Source organism: Myotis daubentonii, chromosome 9 (assembly GCF_963259705.1).
Source record: "Myotis daubentonii chromosome 9, mMyoDau2.1, whole genome shotgun sequence".
Taxonomy (NCBI): Eukaryota; Metazoa; Chordata; class Mammalia; order Chiroptera; family Vespertilionidae; genus Myotis; species Myotis daubentonii.
The window spans coordinates 53,648,992-53,669,418 of NC_081848.1; the positions used below are offsets into that span (position 1 = coordinate 53,648,992).

The 20,427-nt window shown below is 45.7% G+C and overlaps 1 protein-coding gene across 1 annotated transcript in view; it reads left to right on the forward strand.

The window, feature by feature from the left end:
- INSC (INSC spindle orientation adaptor protein) overlaps positions 1-19,992 on the forward strand; it is a 128,928-nt gene extending 108,936 nt beyond the window's left edge. The window contains exons 10-13 of the mRNA XM_059708990.1: positions 8,179-8,245; positions 10,369-10,524; positions 12,670-12,746; positions 19,376-19,992. Of these exons, the coding sequence (XP_059564973.1) occupies positions 8,179-8,245; positions 10,369-10,524; positions 12,670-12,746; positions 19,376-19,504 (429 nt within the window). The 3' untranslated portion in view covers positions 19,505-19,992. The remainder of the gene's footprint in view (positions 1-8,178; positions 8,246-10,368; positions 10,525-12,669; positions 12,747-19,375) is intronic.
- The last annotated feature ends 435 nt before the right edge of the window (positions 19,993-20,427 follow it).

Below are 20,427 nucleotides of genomic sequence, written 5' to 3' on the forward strand. Positions count from 1 at the left end.
CCAGGTGCTTGAGCTCTAAGTTAGATGATCCCTAACCTCCAACCCGGCTCATCCCTGTCTGCATCTTAGCCTCCAATCCCCACCTGTGTCTTTCAGCCTCATCACCTAGTAAAACTGCCATAGATTCTTATTCCAGCTCCCACCCGGCAACCCTGCAAAGAACTTCCCGGTGGCTCCAGGCCTCTGGAATGGCCTCCTGCTCTTAGAGGCCACACTTCACAATGCAGTGGTGACTATTCTAATGGTATTTCTTCCTTCCTTGTTAGTTCATGTCAGCCCCACTCCCAAGCCCCCAGGGCACGGTCCATGTTTATACTTCCCCAGGATTTCTTAAGGCTTCTGCCCAAAGTTGGCCCCGTGATGAGGTTCTCTAAGTGCTTCTTTAGGGCATACAAAGGAAGAAGCAGGACGGCACTGCATTAGTTCTTCCTTATCCTTAGAATGGCTGACCATAGAAACTCACATCCAGAGAGCATTTTCTAGTACATATAAGCATTTTCCTATGAGGGTTCTAATAATTCTGTGAGGCTGGTAATATTTGCTCCATTTTATAGATAAGAGTGTTGAGGCTCAAAAAGGATGTCCCCCTATCATAAGGTTGGCAAGCAGCTGCCAGCATTTACATCCTGGCCTGACTTAGACTTGGGTCTTTGACTCTCACCTGCTGTGAACATGAAGTGGAGGCAGTGTAGCTGTGGAGTCAGAGAGACTGAGGTGGATCCTGGCTATTTGTTCATTGGGTGGTTTGGACAAGTCACAGCCTCTTGGGTGTTGATGTTCTCACTATTAATTGGGACATAAATGCTGACCTCTCAGGGTTATTGTGAGGGTGGGTGAGATAATACATGCAAAGAACCCGATACAATGCTTAGCCCTTCTGAGTCCTCAATAAATGATGAATATTATTATTATTTTTAAGCTTGATGCTCCAAGGAAGAGCATGGATAGTGAATTATTCAAAGTCCTCAACTTGGCTTCCCAAGCCATGCATGATGTGGTTCATGACTTCCTTTCCAGTCAAATCTCTCACTCCGTAGAGTTGGACAAGTTCCCCATAGAAACAAGGTGTGACCGTTCAGACAGATAAAGAGGGGGACATTGCAGGCCCAGCCCGTGGCTGTGGGGAGTGGGGTGGAGGGCACGCTCTGTGTGATGTGCCTGGCACTTCCTCTTCTTCAGCTAGACACCGTCAGTTTCTGGGCCTGTCATCTACCTGACAGTATCAGGTCCCTTCACCTTCAAGTTCCTTCTTGTGGGCAACTCTGGTCATTTCATACAAGATTTGGTAGTAAAACAATAAGAACAGGAATTTTGGGGGTCAGATGACCTGGGTTCAAAGCTCCTCTATTATGATAATCATATAACTTCAGATATTTTACCTCAAGCCTCACTTTTCTTTTTTGTGTGGATGTGGTTGAATAAAAGATATTTCACAAATTTGAAATAAGAATTCAATAAATGAATGGTTATAAACTCTTGCTACAATTCTTGGCACAAAGAAACTATTAAATAAATGAAAGCTCATATCAATGTTATTATTACTTTTGGCCTTTGAATGTGGCACACAGCCCTGAGTGGGGCATCTCTGGAGTGGGATTTTCTTACCTGTAAAAGGGGCAAGACCCCTCTAGCTCAGACATCCCCAAGCTCTGTGCAGAGACCCTTGTTTCATCATGAGGAGTGGCCCCTCTTGAAGGAGGAGGGGTTCAGAGTGGGGAGAGAATGTGATCAAGTTCTAGCAGATGGAAACTCTTTCTGAATCTGGAGTTTTTCTGCTTCACTCCCTAACCACCCTGACCCCCCAATCCCATCTTCTCCACACCCTTTTCTCCACACCCTTGACCTCTGAGCCAGGTACGGCTCCCACCATCCTCAGGGTGGCTTAGCTTTCTGCTCTGACTCAGAGCAGCCACTTAGCTAGCGAGAGTGCATCCATTAAAGAAACAAATGGCCCTTTCCTGTGGCAGAGCGAGGTTTAAGATGACCAGAGAGCTCTGCGCAATGAAGACAAAGATGATGAATTAGCCTCTGAAGTGCTCACCGCCCCCTGAAACACTTAGGAGATTAAATGCCCGTGAAGTTTCCGGTAATGCATCTGCCAATGACGCCAGTGCTGTGCGGAGCCTCTTGGTCTTGGATGCGTATTTGGTCCGCCTCCATTTGGACATCTCCATGAGGACCTCTCCATCACCTCAGCAAGCTGAGTCCACTTCATTTGTCCAACAGAAGCCTCGACGGCCAGGCCTATCCTGGACCCACCCTTGGGGTGTGAATGGGGTGAGGGCAGCATTGTGTCTGGCTCTTCTCTCCCCCCCCCCCAACTGCTAATGTAGGGGAGCCATTGTGGTCAGACATCCAGAAGAACTCCCTGCTAACAAACCATCTGTGTGGCTCAAATTTTAATCCTCAGGAGGTATTTCCTAGGGGTCATGCTGTGCAGGAAATCCAGCTGCAGGTGTGCCACGGGCAGTGGGAGAGGGGCTGCCTCATGCTTACTCACATCTGCCCTGCCTGTCAAGCAGTGACAACCTCAGGTGAGAGACCCTGTTATCTTATCTAACCCACAACAGAGACTACCACTGAGCAGGACCTTGTGTGGCCTTCAGAAATTAGTGGCTTTCATGGAGGTGGAGGGTGCTGGTATACACTTCCCATGAAAACATGTCTGCTTGGCATTTTAGAATGTCAAGATTTTGTAGCATTTCTGAGACCTCACTGTGAATAACATTATCAGGAGTCCTTTTATTAGAAATACCAGTTCCTAGGGTTTGTAATGTTGACTCAGATTGAAAAAGACCTTTATAGTTTATAAGGTCCTGTCATATGCATATGTGACATAGTAGAAACAGCACAGACTTGGGGTTCAGACAGACCTGAGTTCAAATCCTGACTCCGCCATTACCTAGCGGTGTGACCTTAGACAAATTGCTTGATCTCTCTAAGCCACACTTCCCTCAGATGGGTAATGGAGTAATGTTTTCTCCTTCCTGTGATCAGATGGCATAATGCTCCTAAAGTGGTTAGCACCAAAGTGGATGCTCACCCATGAACAGGGCAGGAGTCTGTGATAGAGCCAGGAATTGGGATGGGTCTGAGATAGGGAAGGCCAGCTTAAAGGCAGGAAATTAAGGCCAGGAAAGGTAGTTAATGAGGTGGTGAATGTAGTGTGGTATAAGGCAATGTGTGGAGTGTGTTGTTTCAATCTGTATATGCAAGTTGTGTGTGTGTGTGTCTGTGTGCGAGAGATAAAGACTATAAGCCATGCAAAGGAGTGGACACAGCCCTGGCCAGTGTGGCTCAGTTGATTGAACATTGTCCCATGTACCAAAAGGTTGCTGGTTCAATTCCCAGTCAGGGCTCATGCCTGGGTTGCAGGCTTGATCCCCAGTAGTGGGTGTGCAGGAGGCAGCTGATCAATGTTACCCTCTCACATTGATGTTTCTCTCTCTCTCTCTTTCTCCCTCCCTCTTCCCTTCTCTCTCAAATCAATAAAATCATATAGATTTTTTTAAAAGCATGGCCATAGTGTATAAAAAGAGACTACATCCTTCTTCTCTCAGACCCCTTCATCCTTCAGACCAATATCCTGGTCTTGATTCTTTCTGACCTCTGGTGGAGGAAGTGGTGTGGAGGGAAGAAGGCAGGACTGAGAGAGCAGTGGGCTTTCCCTACAGGCTGAAAGGGATTTTGCTGGCTGGTCTCAAGGCTGCAGTTGACAGGGATGATAAAGCTTTTAGAGAGTTAACACAGGGATAACAGAAATCTAAATATTCCATCTAGCAATTAAGGAGTAACTCTAATTACAGTCATACCAACTGTTGGCCTTTTTGTCCTAATTACTGCACAGCATAAAAGCAATTATAACTTTTCATTAAAGGCATGTCAGCTATTCTGTGTGTAAGACCAGAGCACTTGCCTCTCTTTGGGTATCCTGGGTGACCCTCGCTAGGGTTTTATGTGGTATGGTCTTCAGTGTTAGTTTACACATAGCACACAAAAGGGACAAAGGCAGAGACTGTGTGTGAGCACAGGCAGACATTGGTGAGGATGTGAGACAAGCCCGGTTCCTGCCTTGGGATGGGCTGTGGACAAGAGCTCCCAGAGCACCTGCCCTGGACCAGCACAGAGTACACCTCTTCCTCTGCATCTGCACTGACATCAGAAGGCTTTGCCTACCCCCTTCTTACCACACAGGGCCAGTGACATGGGAGGTCCCCTGCTCTTTTGATTCAATTTGTTATTCACCTTGATTTTCCTAAGGTGGTCAGTCAGTTTTGAGGATGCCAAAGGGAAAGTGATTTCAAAATGTGGCAAAAAGCAATAAGCTCAAAGTCTGTTGGGTTCTCTTCTGGGAAGGGTTCCTCCTGAGCTGGGACCTGGCCTCCCTTTGGGAATATCTCACATCAGCAAAACGTGCCAACGCTGGGGATTGTGTTGGTTAGTGCTCCCTGACACAGTTGTTCACAGTCTGGGTACCTTCAGATTGTTTCCCTCAGGCATGTCATACTCATTTTGTTTAACAAATGTTCTGGGTGCTACCACAGGAACTCATCTATAATAATAAAAGTGTAATATGCTAATTAGACCGGATGACCTTCCGGATGAAGCTGGGGCTGCGAGGGAAGCCGGAGGTCCCAGGTGCCTGTCGGCAGCCAGAGGAAAGCCCAGGTCCCAGGTGCCAGAGGGCTACTCTTGCACGAATTTTTGCATTGGGCCTCTAGTAGTATAATTGATAAGGCTGTGATGCGCATTAAATGAGTTACTGTTTTGCTCCCCGCAAAGATGTCCACATCTGAATCCTCAAATCTGTGAACAAGTTTCCTTACATGTCCAAAGGGAACTTGCAGATGTGATCAGGTTAAGGATCTTGATATAGAAGTATTATCCTGGAATATTATCCTGGGTTGTCCAGGCGGGCCCAGTGTAACCACAAGGGTTCCTATAAGAAGGAGGTAGGAGGACTGGGGTCAGAGACCGAGATGTGATTGAGGGACCAGAGGTCAGAGTGATGTGGTACCAAGAGCCAAATACTGTAGCAGCTTCTAGACCAGTGATGGCGAACCTATGACACGCGTGTCAGAGGTGACACGCGAACTCATTTTTTGGTTGATTTTTCTTTGTTAAATGGCATTTCAATATATAAAATAAATATCAAAAATATGTCTTTGTTTTACTAAGATGGCAAATATCAAAAAATTTCTATATGTGACACGGCACCAGAGTTAAGTTAGGGTTTTTCAAAATGCTGACACGCCGAGCTCAAAAGGTTCGCCATCACTGTTCTAGACACTATAAAAGACAAGGACATGACTCTCTCCTAGAGTCTCCAGAAGGAACACAGCTCCATCAACACCCGATGTTCCCTCCACTAGGCTCACTTAGGACTTCTGATCACCAGCACTGTGCGATAAGGTTGTTATAGCAGCAACAGAAATCTAATACACCTTCATTAACCAAGGCACAGAAGGTTAAGAAATGTGGCCAAGGTCACATGGAAAATGAATGACAGAGCAGAGACTTGGAACTAGGCTGATCCTTTGTGCAGCCACTACACTACATAGCTTCTCACCTAGGGCTGCCCCAGAGGCCGGTATCCTCTCTGTTCACCAATAACTGCACAGGAAACAGTGCCTTTTTGCTCAGGGGGAATGGAACTTAATTGGAAATCACCAGACAGGATGGAATTAGCCTGGGCCAGGGGAAACTGTCTGTCTGGCTCCTGCACTCTGTCCCCCAATGGCATCACCACCTGGTACCCAATAAAGTGAGCCAGGTGTCCCTAAAATCCCAGCCCTGGGCTCCACTGTGCGAAGAAACTTTGATCCCCCTTCCCCTCTACATGGCGAGGCATATAAGGATGTTTCAAAAGGGGGACTGGAAGCAGGGCCTAATTGGCATTTATTCAAATTGTGCTTAATTGAATAGTTCATCTGCACCTCGAAAACCACATGGGGTACAGGCGCTGTAAAGAGGAAGTAATTTTCATTAACACGATCTAAATTAGTCTGACACAGAGACCTACCTAGTAATTGCCATGTGATGAACCTGATGCTACACACAAAGGTTTCTTTTTCTTTTTAAAATTTTGTCCTTCCTCCTTTCCTTCCTCCCTCATTTCCTCCGTTCCTCCATCCCTCCCTTCCCTGTTGGATCTGTATGTCAAACGTATCTATTCAGAGAGGCCAGGCTGGTGGTGGCTGGAGTGTAGCGGCCACAGTGTAGCCGGAGCAGCGGTCATGCTCCCTGCTACTGCGGACGGTTCAGAGAAAGCCAATAGCCTTGTCTCTCCTTCCTCAGAAGACTGTGCACTCTGTGCTTCCTGGGGAACCTTCCACTTAACTACATCTTCAACCCATATTTTTCCTCTAACTCCTCCCACTTAGCCCACAGACACTATCTTAAAAGGTGGGGGAGGGCTTCCAAGGACTAACCCTCCTTTGGTCCCATTATCTTTCTCAAATGCAAACAGGAGCTTGTCACTCCCTTCCTAAAATGTCTGGTAGGACAGACTTGCCTTGGGATCAGCTCTTGGGGGGTTCTCTGGTCTCTCCCCTGGCAACCGATCCTGGTCACGCTTACCTCGCCCCACCCCTGCCCAGATCTGAGCTAGAAGGGCTGTAGGCACGGGTGCCACAGCACCCTAAGATGAGTACCCCTTTCCAACATCTGTGTAGTGGGGAAGTGGGGAGATAGATATTCTATTAATACGGCAAACTTTTTCTTTCTGTTGAAAAGAGATTTGTTACATACATTTGTTATCCAGAGTAATATGCCAATATTGAGCCAATTAAAATCTTGTTAACACTTTTTCTTGGCAAATGTCACATTGCTATCTAGAAATAGTCGAGTTTCAGGTTGTAAGCTGCCTAAACAGTCCTCAGGAGACCACCAGCTGCCACCTCAGAGCGGGGCATGGCCTGCAGTTATACTGCGTCCCAAGCTTTGGAGAAACCTTTCAAGAGATAGGCCTGCACCAGTGAGAAACCTTATCTCATTTTATTTCACTACTTATTGCAATCACCACATGAAAGTGTTGTCTGTTTGCATAGACGTGGTTGGATATGCATTTTGCTGTTTATGTCAGGAGCAGTGTCATGGGTGGTACCTGAGTTAAAAGGTGCCAGGTTGTCAACATTTTCCAGTGGTATTTTGGCACCTTGTATAGTTTGGGGGTCTGCAGTGGGTCCCTTGGTGGTCCACTCCTTAATCCAGTTTTGTGCTGTGAGTTCTCTCTGCAACCTTGACTGCCTAGGCTGGGGGGTGGTGGGGGGTGGGGGTGGACATTGGTGAGGCTGATGGCTGCCCAGCCCATGAGGTTGTAACCACGGCTAACTGTCCACCTGATGTCAGCATCCCTTTACTATCGGCAGGGCCTTCAGCGATGCCCAGCAAGCGAGGCCTGCAGGCCCAGACCTGCAAAATGTAGCTGAGCATGAACTTTCTCATCAAATTCCCCAGAATACCTGATACCTGGGGTGTAATGCTGACTTCCATCCCACTTATGTTCTCTAACTTGATCTTAGTCGCCATTTCAGGTTGAAAGTAGGTGGGGTTCAGTATCAGGGCAAAAAGCTAGGATGGGGTGAGCCCAGTCCAGAGCAGAGGATAGCCAGGAACCTGCCAGTTCGGTCCGCATTTCAGGGCCCGGGACCAGAAGGTTCCTGCAGAAAGAGATGGGACCCCCTCTTCGCTCAGGTAACATTGTTCTCTCCAGTGGAGCCCTGGGTTCCACCCCAGGTTCACGTGCTGATGAATGGGCATCCAGTCACTGGAGAAGCACACCTGGGTGGCAGGAGCCCATGGGGACAAAAGAAAATACCCTGGAAGTACGGGCCAGGTGTGCAGAAAGGAGTCATAGGCTAAAGCAGTGGTTCTCAACCTTCTGGCCCTTTAAATACAGTTCCTCATGTTGTGACCCAACCATAAAATTATTTTCGTTGCTACTTCGTAACTGTAATGTTGCTACTGTTATGAATCGTAATGTAAATATCTGATATGCAGGATGGTCTTAGGCGACCCCTGTGAAAGGGTCGTTCGACCGCCAAAGGGGTCGCGACCCACAGGTTGAGAACCGCTGAGCTAAAGGGAAGCTTTGTAGCCCCTGGCCCAGCTGCTTGTAGAGCCCACCTTTTGGCTCAGGTGTGCCCACTTTCTTAGCTTCTCAATCCTCTTTTCCAGATTGTGACAATCTTGGCAAACATGTCTGTCCTGGAGCAGTGCGCCTCGGACATCATTCAGGAGAACGGTATGTGTTTCAGCGCGAGCATGCTGTGTGGGTGATGTGGCCATACAGAACTGCGGGCCTTTGTGTTTGTGTGCAGGCTATGCGGAGGCACGTGCATGTGTACATGCAGGTCTCCACAATTGCATGAGCATGTATATGTGTGCTTATGTGTGCAGCGGGCCAATGTGTAACTGTTTGCTTGCCTTCATGAGGCTTCAATTCCAGTGGGAGACAGCGAACAAGGAGATAGAGAAGGCCAGATAATGGTAGTGACGTGAGGAAGATAAAGTGGGGAAGGGTAAGGTAGGCCCAAGGTAGGAGGGTGGCAGGCCATTTTCACTAGGATGGTAAAGAGAAGACAAAGATTTCATTATGATCCAAAGAGTACAAATCCATTCCTACAAAAGGACGTATTCCAATTTTCAGTCATTCTGATCCAATTGGCTTTGACCTCAGTAGAACGCTGAAGAGCCTGAGGAGTGGGGAGCAGGTCAGGGCTAGCCGGATCCCTCAACACCTCACCTGAGAGCATTGCTTTCGCACTTTCTCCCCCTCCCACCTTGTGCTGGGTTGTCACCAAGGTCCATGTAAGGTGGGCCAGGTTTCAGTGCCTGGGTCCTGTAGAAAGAAGACGGGACCCCCCCATCACCTGGGAACAAAGTGGTGAAGGCTTCCTGTGACTGAGAAATAAGGCAGCAATTAGCAATGGGTTGGAAACCAGAGATGCTAATGAACCCACCAGTTGCCTCTGTTGTTGCTAAATCCCCTTTTCCCAGGTTTCCCTGTGGTTTAAACAAAGATACACGTTCTGCATCCCCCATTGCTCTATTACTAATTGAAAGACATCATTTTGTGTTCATTCTATGTGATGAGCTAATAATGAAAAATGTTCCTGAACCAGTTGGGAAGCTGGGAGCCCAAGGGGTGTCATTGTGGCCTATTCCTTCAGTACTTAGAGCCTTAAGTTCAACTGGTCAGCAGGAGTGTAATGCAGAGGCCCGTGGATTTGGGATTGGACTATCTGGCATCTGTAGAGGGTTTTATGGTTCATAAAGTGCTATGGATGGGCTCAATCAGTAAATAGTTATTGAGATATACTGTGTGCCTGGCATTGTGCTAAACAAATAAACACGGACATAAATAAATCCTTGCCTTTATCCTGGAGTAGATCACAGTTTAGAAGGAGAGGCCAACTTGGTAAGAGTGGCAACATGACAAAAGTGTGACATCCACAATAAGACAATGCAGTGGAGGGAGGGTAACATAGCAGCTGATACCATTAAAACTGGAAAAAGCGCGACTATTTACTAGCTGTATGACCTCTGCACTTCCATCTGCAAATGGGAACAATAGTAACACCTACCTCATAGGGCTGATGGGAAGATAGCATGTTAGAAGTGTACCTGGCACATAATGAGCTCTATGCCAAGTGTATCTGCTCTTTCAGGAAACAATGGCAGTCCCCATGGCCCAATTGAAGAGAGTTTGATGAAGAGACTACTTACAAAAGTGGGGCAGCACCTGAGGGATCCACAGCAATGGCAACACAGACAGTAGGCCTCCTGGGCTGGACAGGGCAGGCCCTGTTGCACAGGCTGGACTTTGAAAGGGGTCTTCTTCCCAGGATGCATTTGGCTCTGATGTCTCTTGCCCTGCAGTCTGGTCATGTCATCTCTGTGCTGCCCCAAATTGTGTATGATGGTGGTGATGGGGGGCTGGATGAAGGGCAGTGGGAGGTCAGATAACTGCATGACTCTGAAAAGACACTTCACTCTCTGGGCCTCAAAGGGAATTATACTAATAGCAAATTCAAGACTATTGGAGGTTTTAGGGGATCATGTACTTACTATGCATTTAGCACGGTATCAGACATGTAGTCAAAAAGCCCAGTAAAAGCATTTAAAAAGTAAAAAGGGATGTCCTCCAGGGATCCTTTCCAAGTATGGTGACTTGGTACATGGAATCAGAGATACCCCAGGGCAGAAGGAATAGAAGAGGTGGCCTTGTCTAGCTTCCTTCCAGTGTGTGATATCCCCTCAGTCATTCTGACAGCCTTTACTCCAGCCCTGCAGCTATCCATCCAGCAGGTTCCAAGAAGGCTCCCCACTGGAATGAGTGCCAACTATTCATTGCCTCTTGCCCAGGGGTCCAGCTTATCATGGGCATGCTGTCCGAGAAGCCAAGATCTGGGACCCCTGCTGAGGTGGCAGCCTGCGAGCGAGTCCAGCAGAAGGCTGCAGTGACCCTGGCCCGTCTCAGCCGAGACCCAGATGTGGCACAGGAGGCCGTGCGGCTGAGCTGTAAGTGGTACTGGCTGTAGCAGAAGTGGAGTTGGGGGCTGGGGGAGCAGCCTCGATTTCACAGTGGCAACAGAGGTCTGTCTGGGTGCTGGGAAATGCTGGCATGGAGGCCTGGGGTGCAGCCCCTAGTCTAGCTTCTAATTTGGGGCTGAAGCAAGAGAGAGGAAGGATCTAGGGAGGTTTTAGTTGGCCAGAACAATGACTCACCTGCAGACTTCCTGTTCATCAGGACTGCATTTCTTCATCAACTAATTCATTTCCTCATTCAGTTATTCACTTATTTGTTTACCCATTTGTTCATTCACTCATTAACATCCTTTTGTTTATTCATTCATTAGCACATTTATTACTTATTTACCATTAACTCATTTATTTATTTTTTTGAATATATTTTATTGATTTTTTACAGAGAGGAAGGGAGAGAGAGAGAGAGAGAGTCAGAAACATCGATGAGAGAGAAACATCGACCAGCTGCCTCCTGCACATCTCCTACTGGGGATGTGCCCGCAACCCAGGTACATGCCCTTGACCGGAATCGAACCTGGGACCTTTCAGTCCGCAGGCCGACGCTCTATCCACTGAGCCAAACCGGTTTCGGCATTAACTCATTTATTAATTCACTCATTAAATCACTCATTCCTTCCGTTAGTCACTTATTTACCCAACAAATGCTGGGCTCTGTTCTTAGTGCTAGGCATGTAACACCAACTATAGCATTGTCCTGACCACAGGCACTTTCACACCTATGGGGTGGCAGGTGTGAAAAGAAGCATTTGCACTTGAACATCATAGAGCAATGCTCAGAGCATGTCCATAGCACATTTGCTACACAAGGGAAGTAGCCCACATTCATCTGGGTGGGTCAGAGAATATTTTAGCAAGGAGGTGAGTCGTCAGCTGTGGTTTGAGGAGTTATCCTGGTGTTAAGGTTGAGAAAGGGCTCTCCAGGTAGAGACAGTATTATGCCTGTCCTCCAGGCACAACAAGGTTGGCAAGAGGTGACCCTGTGGCAGCAGAGGGTTCCAGCTTCATAAGAACTTATGGAAGACACATATATCGAATGTGTCGCACACCTTTTATTTAAAATATATTTTATTGATTTTTTACAGAGAGGAAGGGAGAGGGGTAGAGAGTTAGAAACATCGATGAGAGAGAAACATCGATCAGCTGCCTCCTGCACACCTCCCACTGGAGATGTGCCCGCAACCAAGGTACATGCCCTTGACCGGAATTGAACCCGGGACCTATCAGTCTGCAGGCTGACACTCTATCCACTGACCCAAACCGGGTAGGGTTGTCACACACCTTTTATCACTCTGTTATAATGAGGTGGTTTTTTTAAGTTTGAAGGAAGTCAGTTTGCACTGAAAAGCGGTTATTTATTTAACTTTTCTTCTCTAAAGACCTAGGCAACATTAACCTACTCAATCTGTAGTTTTCTATATTTTTAGCTACAATATATATTTTTTCTTTTTCAAAAAAATGTTTTTTTTTAATTGATTTTTTAGAGAGAGAGAGGAAGGGAGAGGGATAGAGAGATAGAAACATCAATAAGAGAGAAACAGCGATAGTTTGCCTCCTGCACACCCCCTACTGGGGATTGAGCCCACAACCCGGGCATGTGCTCTAACTGAGAATCAAACTGGTCACCTCCTGCTGCATGGGGCAAGGCTCAATCTACTGAGTGACACCAGCTGGGCAACAACATATTTTCTGATTGATAGGTAATTGAGAAATAAAAGGTGCCGACCGTTCCACTGATAAAGATGCAAACACTAAATGTGGCTCTGGTAAAATCAGAGGTACCTCCACAGAAGTAGCTGTTTAGAGAGACCTGTGCTACCTTGGCTGCAGTTTTAACCAAGTTCAGTTCCAGCCAGGGTTCTGGTTTTGACACTGCAGCTCATCCTGGCCCTGACGAGGGTCTGCTCACACCTGAGGGAGCAGGCCTCCACCACGAGCTCCCCCAGGTGGGTTCACTCTCCTTCCCCGGCTGACTGATCAGCTGACAGGGACACTGGGAGCCACCTGCTTCCACAGGCCCCACTTGGAGAGCTGTGGGAGAGAGAGTGGAGCACCCCTGGCTCAGGCCTGGCCAGGCTGGTCCCCACCCAGAGCTTGAGGTTCTCTGTGTGTTTCACGCAGGTATGTCCCGCCTCATTGAACTCTGCCGATCGCCCTCAGAGAGGAACAGCAGTGACGCCGTGCTGGTGGCCTGCCTGGTGAGTTCACAGTCTTCCCTATCTTTTCCTCTGGTCAGGGGAGCTGGCTATGTCATGGTTGGCTTGCATAAGCCATGAAACTTCTCTGGGCTTCAACTTTTCTCTTCAAAATGATAAGAGTAATACTTGTTCACTTAATTCATAAAATTTTGGAGACAATTATATGAAGTCATATATGTGAAAGATGGGAGGCTGGGAGCCACAAACCTTTAGGTTCTAGGGAATCTGAACAATGATTAAGACTGAGTGGCTGGCAGCGGGATGCTAGGCGGTGTAGTGATGTCACTGTGCCTGATGTACGTGGGAGCTAGGGTATGGATGTCTCCTGCCTCTTCCAAACCAGACACAGTGAGAAAGCTTCCCTCTTCTCCTCGGAAGGAAGCATTGTGGCTTCCTTCTCTCCTTTGTGGAACAGAACAAGAGGCAATAGGATGGGACAGAGAATATTATTCAGCCAGCCACCAGGGCCTTCACCTGAACCAAGCAAGTGCATCCTGGGAAGTCCCCACCCGACTTCCTCTTGCTGCTTGCGTCTCTCATTAATTCATCCGGTAGCACCAGATGGGGAATGTATGCTTTGTCTCTGAACTTCTCCCTGATGGAGTGTAACAGATCCCAAAGCAGAGCAGCTTCCTGTTGGAAGCATGAAGGAGCAGGGAAGCCATTGGATAAATAGACCCATTTAGCTTCCAGATCCTTGATTGGTCCTCAAAAGATGCAAAGGAGAAGTGATGGATTTAGAGACCCTTTAAGCTCTTTCACAGTAAAGCCCCCTCTCACCCATCTTGTTTTAACTGAGTTCATCTCATTTCTGGGAGCTCCTGATGGGCACTGTGGGGTAGCAACAGCAGGGCCTTACAGTCAGACACACCTGTCTTGGTTTTGCCATTAATGAGCTGTGTGACATGGGTAGGTCACTAAATGCTATACATTTTATTCAATAAATATTTAGTGAGTGATTCTATCTAAAAATGCACTCCTCTCGGCTACGAGGATATAGTTGTGAAAAAAGAGACAAAAAAATCTATGCTGTCATGGGGCTTTTATTCTGGTACATGCAGAACAACCTTAACCTTTCTTGCACCTTGGTGATCTGGTGAAGCTTATGGACCCCTTGTCAGAATGATGTTTTAAACATATACAATAAAATATATAGAATTAAAAAGGAATCCAATTATATTAAAACTAGAGGCCTGGTGCACGAATTCATGCACATTGAAAGATAATTAATTGGAAGAAATATTTTGATATAGCTATTTGCCCTTTCTCTATAATAGAAGTGTCAATCAAATTCACAATTGATAATGACAGATGGAAACACATGCATGCGATTGGCACCAGCGAGAGCTTTATACGTATCACACATGTGCGAGTCAACTTAGCCTTTTATAGATATAGAATAAACTTGCTTAATTAGACCTGCTTTCTGATGTAGCTAAACTTTTTCCAGCCCAGTGAAGCACCTCAACTTCTCTTTCAGGCAATCATCAGCAATACAGCAGTAAATATCAACATGAAGCAGATTATCATTGTAGATCATGCAGGGAGAACAAAGGGTAAAATATATAACTGCAGCAGTGTTTGACTATATTCTGTGCAGTGAGAAACCTAAAGTCATTTTTCAAGGTCCACCATTTCTTACTTCTTTTCAGTCAGGTCAAGTTTCTAAGTTTTCTAAATCTCCGTTTTCTGGCTAATGAAAAGAAAATAGGATTCCACTGAATCTCCTACCTACCTACTCCAGGACTTCTGTGAGGATCAAATGAGATGAGGCATGGGAAAATGCTTCACAGACATTTGGTTCAGTGTAAAGTATTTCCATCTGGCTATAAAGCAAGTTGTGTTCATGGGCTGAAGAAACTGCAAGGAGGCTAGTCGCTAGGGAGAGGAAGCTGGGTGTTGCTATGTGATGTCATTACCCGGACGGACACTTAGCATATTAGCCTTTTATACATATAGATAATTATAGAGTATTTAAACATGTGTACTTTTAACTATAATAACTTAAATAAGATTGATCAGTGAGTCTAATAAGCATTGTAACTTGCCTACCAATGAGCGTCAATGGTATTTGAAGCTACCTACCACAATCATGAGATATGAAAGTTCCTGGGATTTCTACTGGTGAAGAAATCTCAGGGCTTGCTGAGACTTCATGGTTTGTTGCTACATCCACAATAGAAGGAAAAGCTAAGTTTCAGTGAGAGATTAGTGAATGTAAAGATGTGATTTTCCAGGTTCACAGAGCTTCTTAATTCTGTCTGGTCTAGTGAGTCAAATGGAGAAGATTAATACCTGGCAAACATAATAATTGCTCCCAACTCCCATTATCTTCACAACGCAGGCAGCTAGCAATTGCTTGACACTAACCAGGCCCTGAGGAAGTGTTGGGAACCTATAAAGCTCCATTCAGATACAAGGACTTTCTGCGATTCCTTTTTCATTTATGTCATTAGTTTGAAGAAGAGCACACAGAAAGGCTTAGCCACTATCTTCAATCTCCTAAAGGGTTTTCCAGTGAAAAAGGGATTAAATTTCTCCTTGTGGACAAGTTGCTGGATGCAGAAGAGAGCCCCTCTCTTCTTAAATCACCCTCCATCTAGCTTCTGGGCTAATTTTCCTCATGACAGTTTACAACCATGACACTCCATGACCAATCCTTCCATGGTCCCTGTTACCTACAGCCTGCTGTCCATGTGGTTCAGACCTTCACAGTGGGAATCTCACCCACCTTAGGCTCTGGAGGCCTCCCACTGCCTCCAGGCCCCATCCTCCTGGCTAGGCCAGAGTGTTATGAGCCACCCAACACTACCCTTGTCCCTTGGCCCAAGCAGATACCCTTTCTACAGCTCTGCCAGCACCTCCCTCAAGACTTAGACCAAAACGCCTCTCCTCCATGCAGCTTCCTGGGAGCCCTCCATGCTTAAGATAGGAACATACAGCCTGCCTGCTCGGATTTTGTTTTCCCCAGTAGGAGGCAGGTTGAGTTCCCTCTTAGAATTGAAACACAGCCAGCCTGATGCTGAAGACCTTGACTTTTGACCAGATCATCTTGTCTCCAGACATGCTTTCTCCCCCATGCCTTATGGTCCTGGTCTTGTTACCTTGGCTCATGAAGGGATTTGAATTTCTCCCCTTCTAGCCCGGGGCCTTCTTGTGGTCAGGATCCTTTTCCAGCTCTTTGTTTCTCCATAGGACTTTGGGTTTGGTGACTGTTTTTGGCTTGGCTGAGGAACTGATAGACTTGGCCACCCTCAGCACCCCCTGTTGGTGAGTGTTTGTGGTTTGGCTGCCAGAAGGGCCTCCATATTTGAGTGCTGTCCCCTGGTTGATGAGACGGAGGTACTAGGCGCCTTGCCTGGTGGGTGGAGTTGGAGGCTGCCTCTCCTGCCCGTCCTCAAGGTGTTCTTTCCAGCTTCAAAGGCTCCTTTCAGGGGAATGGAAGACATTTCAATGGTTGTTTCCCACATCTGCGAAAGTGGCAGCACAGATTGTCTCCTGCAAACAGGCTTGATTTTTCCTTAATGAAGCAGCTGTCAGTGGGCTGCTGGGCTTGTTAAATACTTACGTGTTTTCAGACTGTCTGGAAATGAGATCCTGAGATGATTGGTTGTTAACTCTCCGAGGAAAGCAGAGGCTGAGAGAGAAAGGCTTTGGAAGAGTGGGAGGTCCTTTAAGCCCCTGGGCCAGTGATGGAGAACCTTTTGAGCTTGGCATGTCAGCATTTTGAAAAACCCCAACGTAACTCTGGTGCCGTGTCACATATAGAAATTTTTTGATCTTTGCAACCATAGTAAAACAAAGATTTATATTTTTGATATTTATTTTATACATTTAAATGCCATTTAACAAAGAAAAATCAACCAAAAAAATGAGTTCACGTGTCACCTCTGACACGCGTGTCATAGGTTCGCCATCACTGCCCTGGGCCCTGAGGAGAGGGTGCTCCCAGATGGTTGGGGTTCATGCCTTGTAGACTTTCTAGGGACTCTGTGTATCTATTTGCTTTTGTGTTTTTTCAGGTCTGTTTCTAGTTCTCTCTCTTATGTTTTGTTTTTGCTTTTCTTTCCTTCTAGAGCAGTGGTTCTCAACCTTCCTAATGCCACGACCCTTTAATACAGTTCCTCATGTTGTGGTGACCCCCAACCATAAAATTATTTTCGTTGCTACTTCATAACTGTAATTTTGCTACTGTTATGAATCATAATGTAAATATCTGATATGCAGGATGTAGTTTCATTGTTACAGATTGAACATAATTAAAGCATAGTGATTAATCACAAAACAACATGTAAGTATATATATGTTTTCCGATGGTCTTAAGCGACTCCTGTGAAAGGGTCGTTCGACCCCCAAAGCAGTAGCGACCCACAGGTTGAGAACCGCTGTTCTAGCTGTTGTCTCCTCTCTTAGAGGTTTCTCTCCTTCTTTTTTCTCTCTTTTTATTCCCCCCAGACCTCTCTCTCCTCCTCATCCTGATTTCTCACCTCTTCCTACCTCTCTCCTATGCTTCCTGCCCCGGGGTGTGCTCTCTCTCTCTCTTTTTTTTGGTCATCATCTCTTCTTTCCATCTCCCTTTCATGCATGGTTTCATTTTTTTCATCAGTTCATCTCTGTATCTTTGTTTTAATATTACCTTTTTGTTACTTTTTTCTGTTGTCTCCTTTTCTCTGTCTCTGCTACTTTCTTTTATCTTATTTTCTTGGTATGGGTTTATTTTCTCTCTTTGTCTAGTTTTTCTTCCTTCTTCCTTTTTGCTTTATTTTTATCCCTGTCAATGTAAAATACATCGATGGTCTCATCTCTTCTGCTGAAGATCCCGGCTTGTTTTTACTGTGATGACTCAAGGTTAATGGGGTTATTTCTCTCTATTGGATCAAGAGCAATCAGAAAGTGTTATAGATTCAGCCTCTCTAGCCCTTAGGGATATCATACTCCAGGGAAAAGAGGTCACACTAATAAGAGTCTCCTGGAATCTACTTCCTGGAGAAAACCAAGACAGAGACACATGCCCCTCTTAACCCACTGGACATGGCAGAGCCTGTTAGTCCCACAGCCAACTAAAGCCATCCTCTCCTTCCACCAACTTGGTGATTTCTCAGCCATAGGTTACCTCTCATGTTAGGTAATAAGTTCTATGTCTGCCGCCTTAAACTCAATATAAACTAGTGTCCTGGGCTTGCAGCATCCTGCTGTGTGTGTAGGTATGAGAGCTCTGGAGTTGAACTTCTGTGTGATCTCAGGAAGGCCACGTTCTCTCTCTGAGCCCTTTCCCTCTCTGAGCCTTAGGGTCCTTATTTCCAAATTGGGGATCACGAAACTTACCTTGCAGTATCCTGTAAGGCTAAATGAAACACTAGGTTGGCCTTCCTCCTTCTTTGCTTCTTCTGCCACTCCAGATATTGCTCCCTGTCTTTTTTTCCCAGGGGAAGGACATCCTTAAGCTCCTACCTTGTTTCCTGACGTGTACAGGTTCTAGAAGAGGGAAGGAATTCGTATTTATTGAGCACTTAGTATGTATTACTTCAGCTCCCTGGTAAAGAGGTCTATATAGATGCACAGCTCACATGTGCAGTTTAAGGTAGCTCTAGCAGTAGACTCAATTTTAAAGCACTTTATTTGATCTCTTTTGGCACAAACATTTATTGAGTCCCATGCCAGCCCCTGTTCTACCTGCTGTAGATACAGAAAAAAATAAATAAAATAAAACAGTCTGTACCCTTGAGGAGCTCAGAGTGTAGTGTGGGAGATACACACTTAAAAGACAATTGCAGTCATGTATGAGAAGGTTATGGTCAGTGCAGGGATTGTGCATGCACAGGGGAGGGAGGAACTGTCTCTGCATAAAGGAATCAGGGGAGGCTTCTTAGAGGAGGTGACAGTGGGACTGGCCTCGCAGAATGAATGCAACTCCCGGCTAGAAAAGAGTGGGGAGGGACTTCCTGTCATGGAGAGGAGCTGAGCAAGGGCACGTGAGTGTGAAACAGGGTAGCATACTCGGGAAAGTGAAATTCAGTTTGTGAAGATCTGAGCAGTGATTTCATTCTGCTCGCACCTCTCTTTCCTGTTCTTCCACATCTCAGTGGCAGAATCTCCACCTCCTTCAACTTTATGACCTTCTTTCATCTCTCTCTCTTTCTTCCCTCCTTCCCATCTCATAATGGCTTGCTTAGAACATAGTGGAATTTATGGATAAGTGAATAGCCCTTGCCATTCTAGGGTTCCTCTAAGGATCTGGAAGCATCTACTGATGCCCCTGGCAGTTCTTGTCTATAGGAGGACCATATATTTCACTAAGTTGACCAGATCCTTAAAATGATAGATATTGAAAACAACCAGGTTCCTAGGATGAAAAACCAAGATGGCAAGACCATTATTAAGATCATGAAGACTTTCAGATGACATCCACCATGGTGACCAAGGTGCAAATGAAACCAGGGGACCAAGTGATGCAATTGCTATGATGATCAGGTGACCAAAAGAACCAGATGACTAAAGGTGTTAAGGTGACAATCAGTTCAAATTACCTGGTAAACAAGCCATTTCCTGAAATGCATCTCTCTGGTAGTTGAAGGAAATACATACAGAGCCCAGTCCGACTCGTATCATCTCTTCTGTTTTCTTCCCAGGCTGCCCTGCGTAGATTGGCCGGGGTCTGTCCTGAAGGCCTCCATGACTCCGACTTCCAGCAACTGGTCCAGCCCCGGCTTGTGGACTCTTTCTTACTCTGCAGCAACATGGAGGAGAGTTTTGTGTAGCGAGTGTGGGAGAGGAAAGGCATTTGGCCCCATTCTCTTCCCCCTCTGAGAACACACCAGCCCCTTCACCTCATTATTTATACTTAATTTATTTTTTACATGAAGTGGACATAGGGCTAAATATTCTAGCAACATCATCAGGCAGTCTGTGTTCCTTGGGAGTCTTTTTTGTTTTTATTTTTTGACTTCTGTGACTTTTCAGTTGCAGATGTTGAAATGCATAATGGCTAATATGACAGATTGTCATGGGTGATTTCACTTCATCTTGCTTTCTCTACTCTCACTATATAATCTTGCCTCATTTTTTAAAACTTGGCAACCAAAGTATTATAACTACCTAGAATTTTTTTTAAAAAGTGGATTTGCTCTTTCTAAAAGATTTTAAATGAAATTCATAGTTGGACAGAATATACTAGAAAGAAACTTTTATTCTTTAATAAATGAAATCATACTAAATTTGTCTTGGATTTTTCTGAATAAATTATGTCTTAGACCAGTGGTTCTCAACCTTGGCTGCACATTAGAATCACCTGGGAATCTTTTTAAAATCCTGATTTCTGGGCCTCATCCTCTGGAAATTCTGTTTCTTTGTTATGGGGTGGGGCCACAACATTAGTAACAAAGAAACAGAATTTCCAGAGGATGAGGCCCAGAAATCAGGATTTTAAAAAGATTCCCAGGTGATTCTAATGTGCAGCCAAGGTTGAGAACCAGTGTCTTAGACTAACTTCTTGCTTCTCAAGGTTTTATGCCACAAAAATTTCCCACTGTTAAAACTGCATAGAGAGTTGTATTGTTTTCATAGGTACATAAATGGGTAAAGTTCTAAGTTACTGGGAAATAAAAAATATTTCCTAAGTCTCCAGAAACTCAGTTTCCCTTAGCTTCTTCGCTTTTGTGGAGCCTCATGGTGAATAATACCT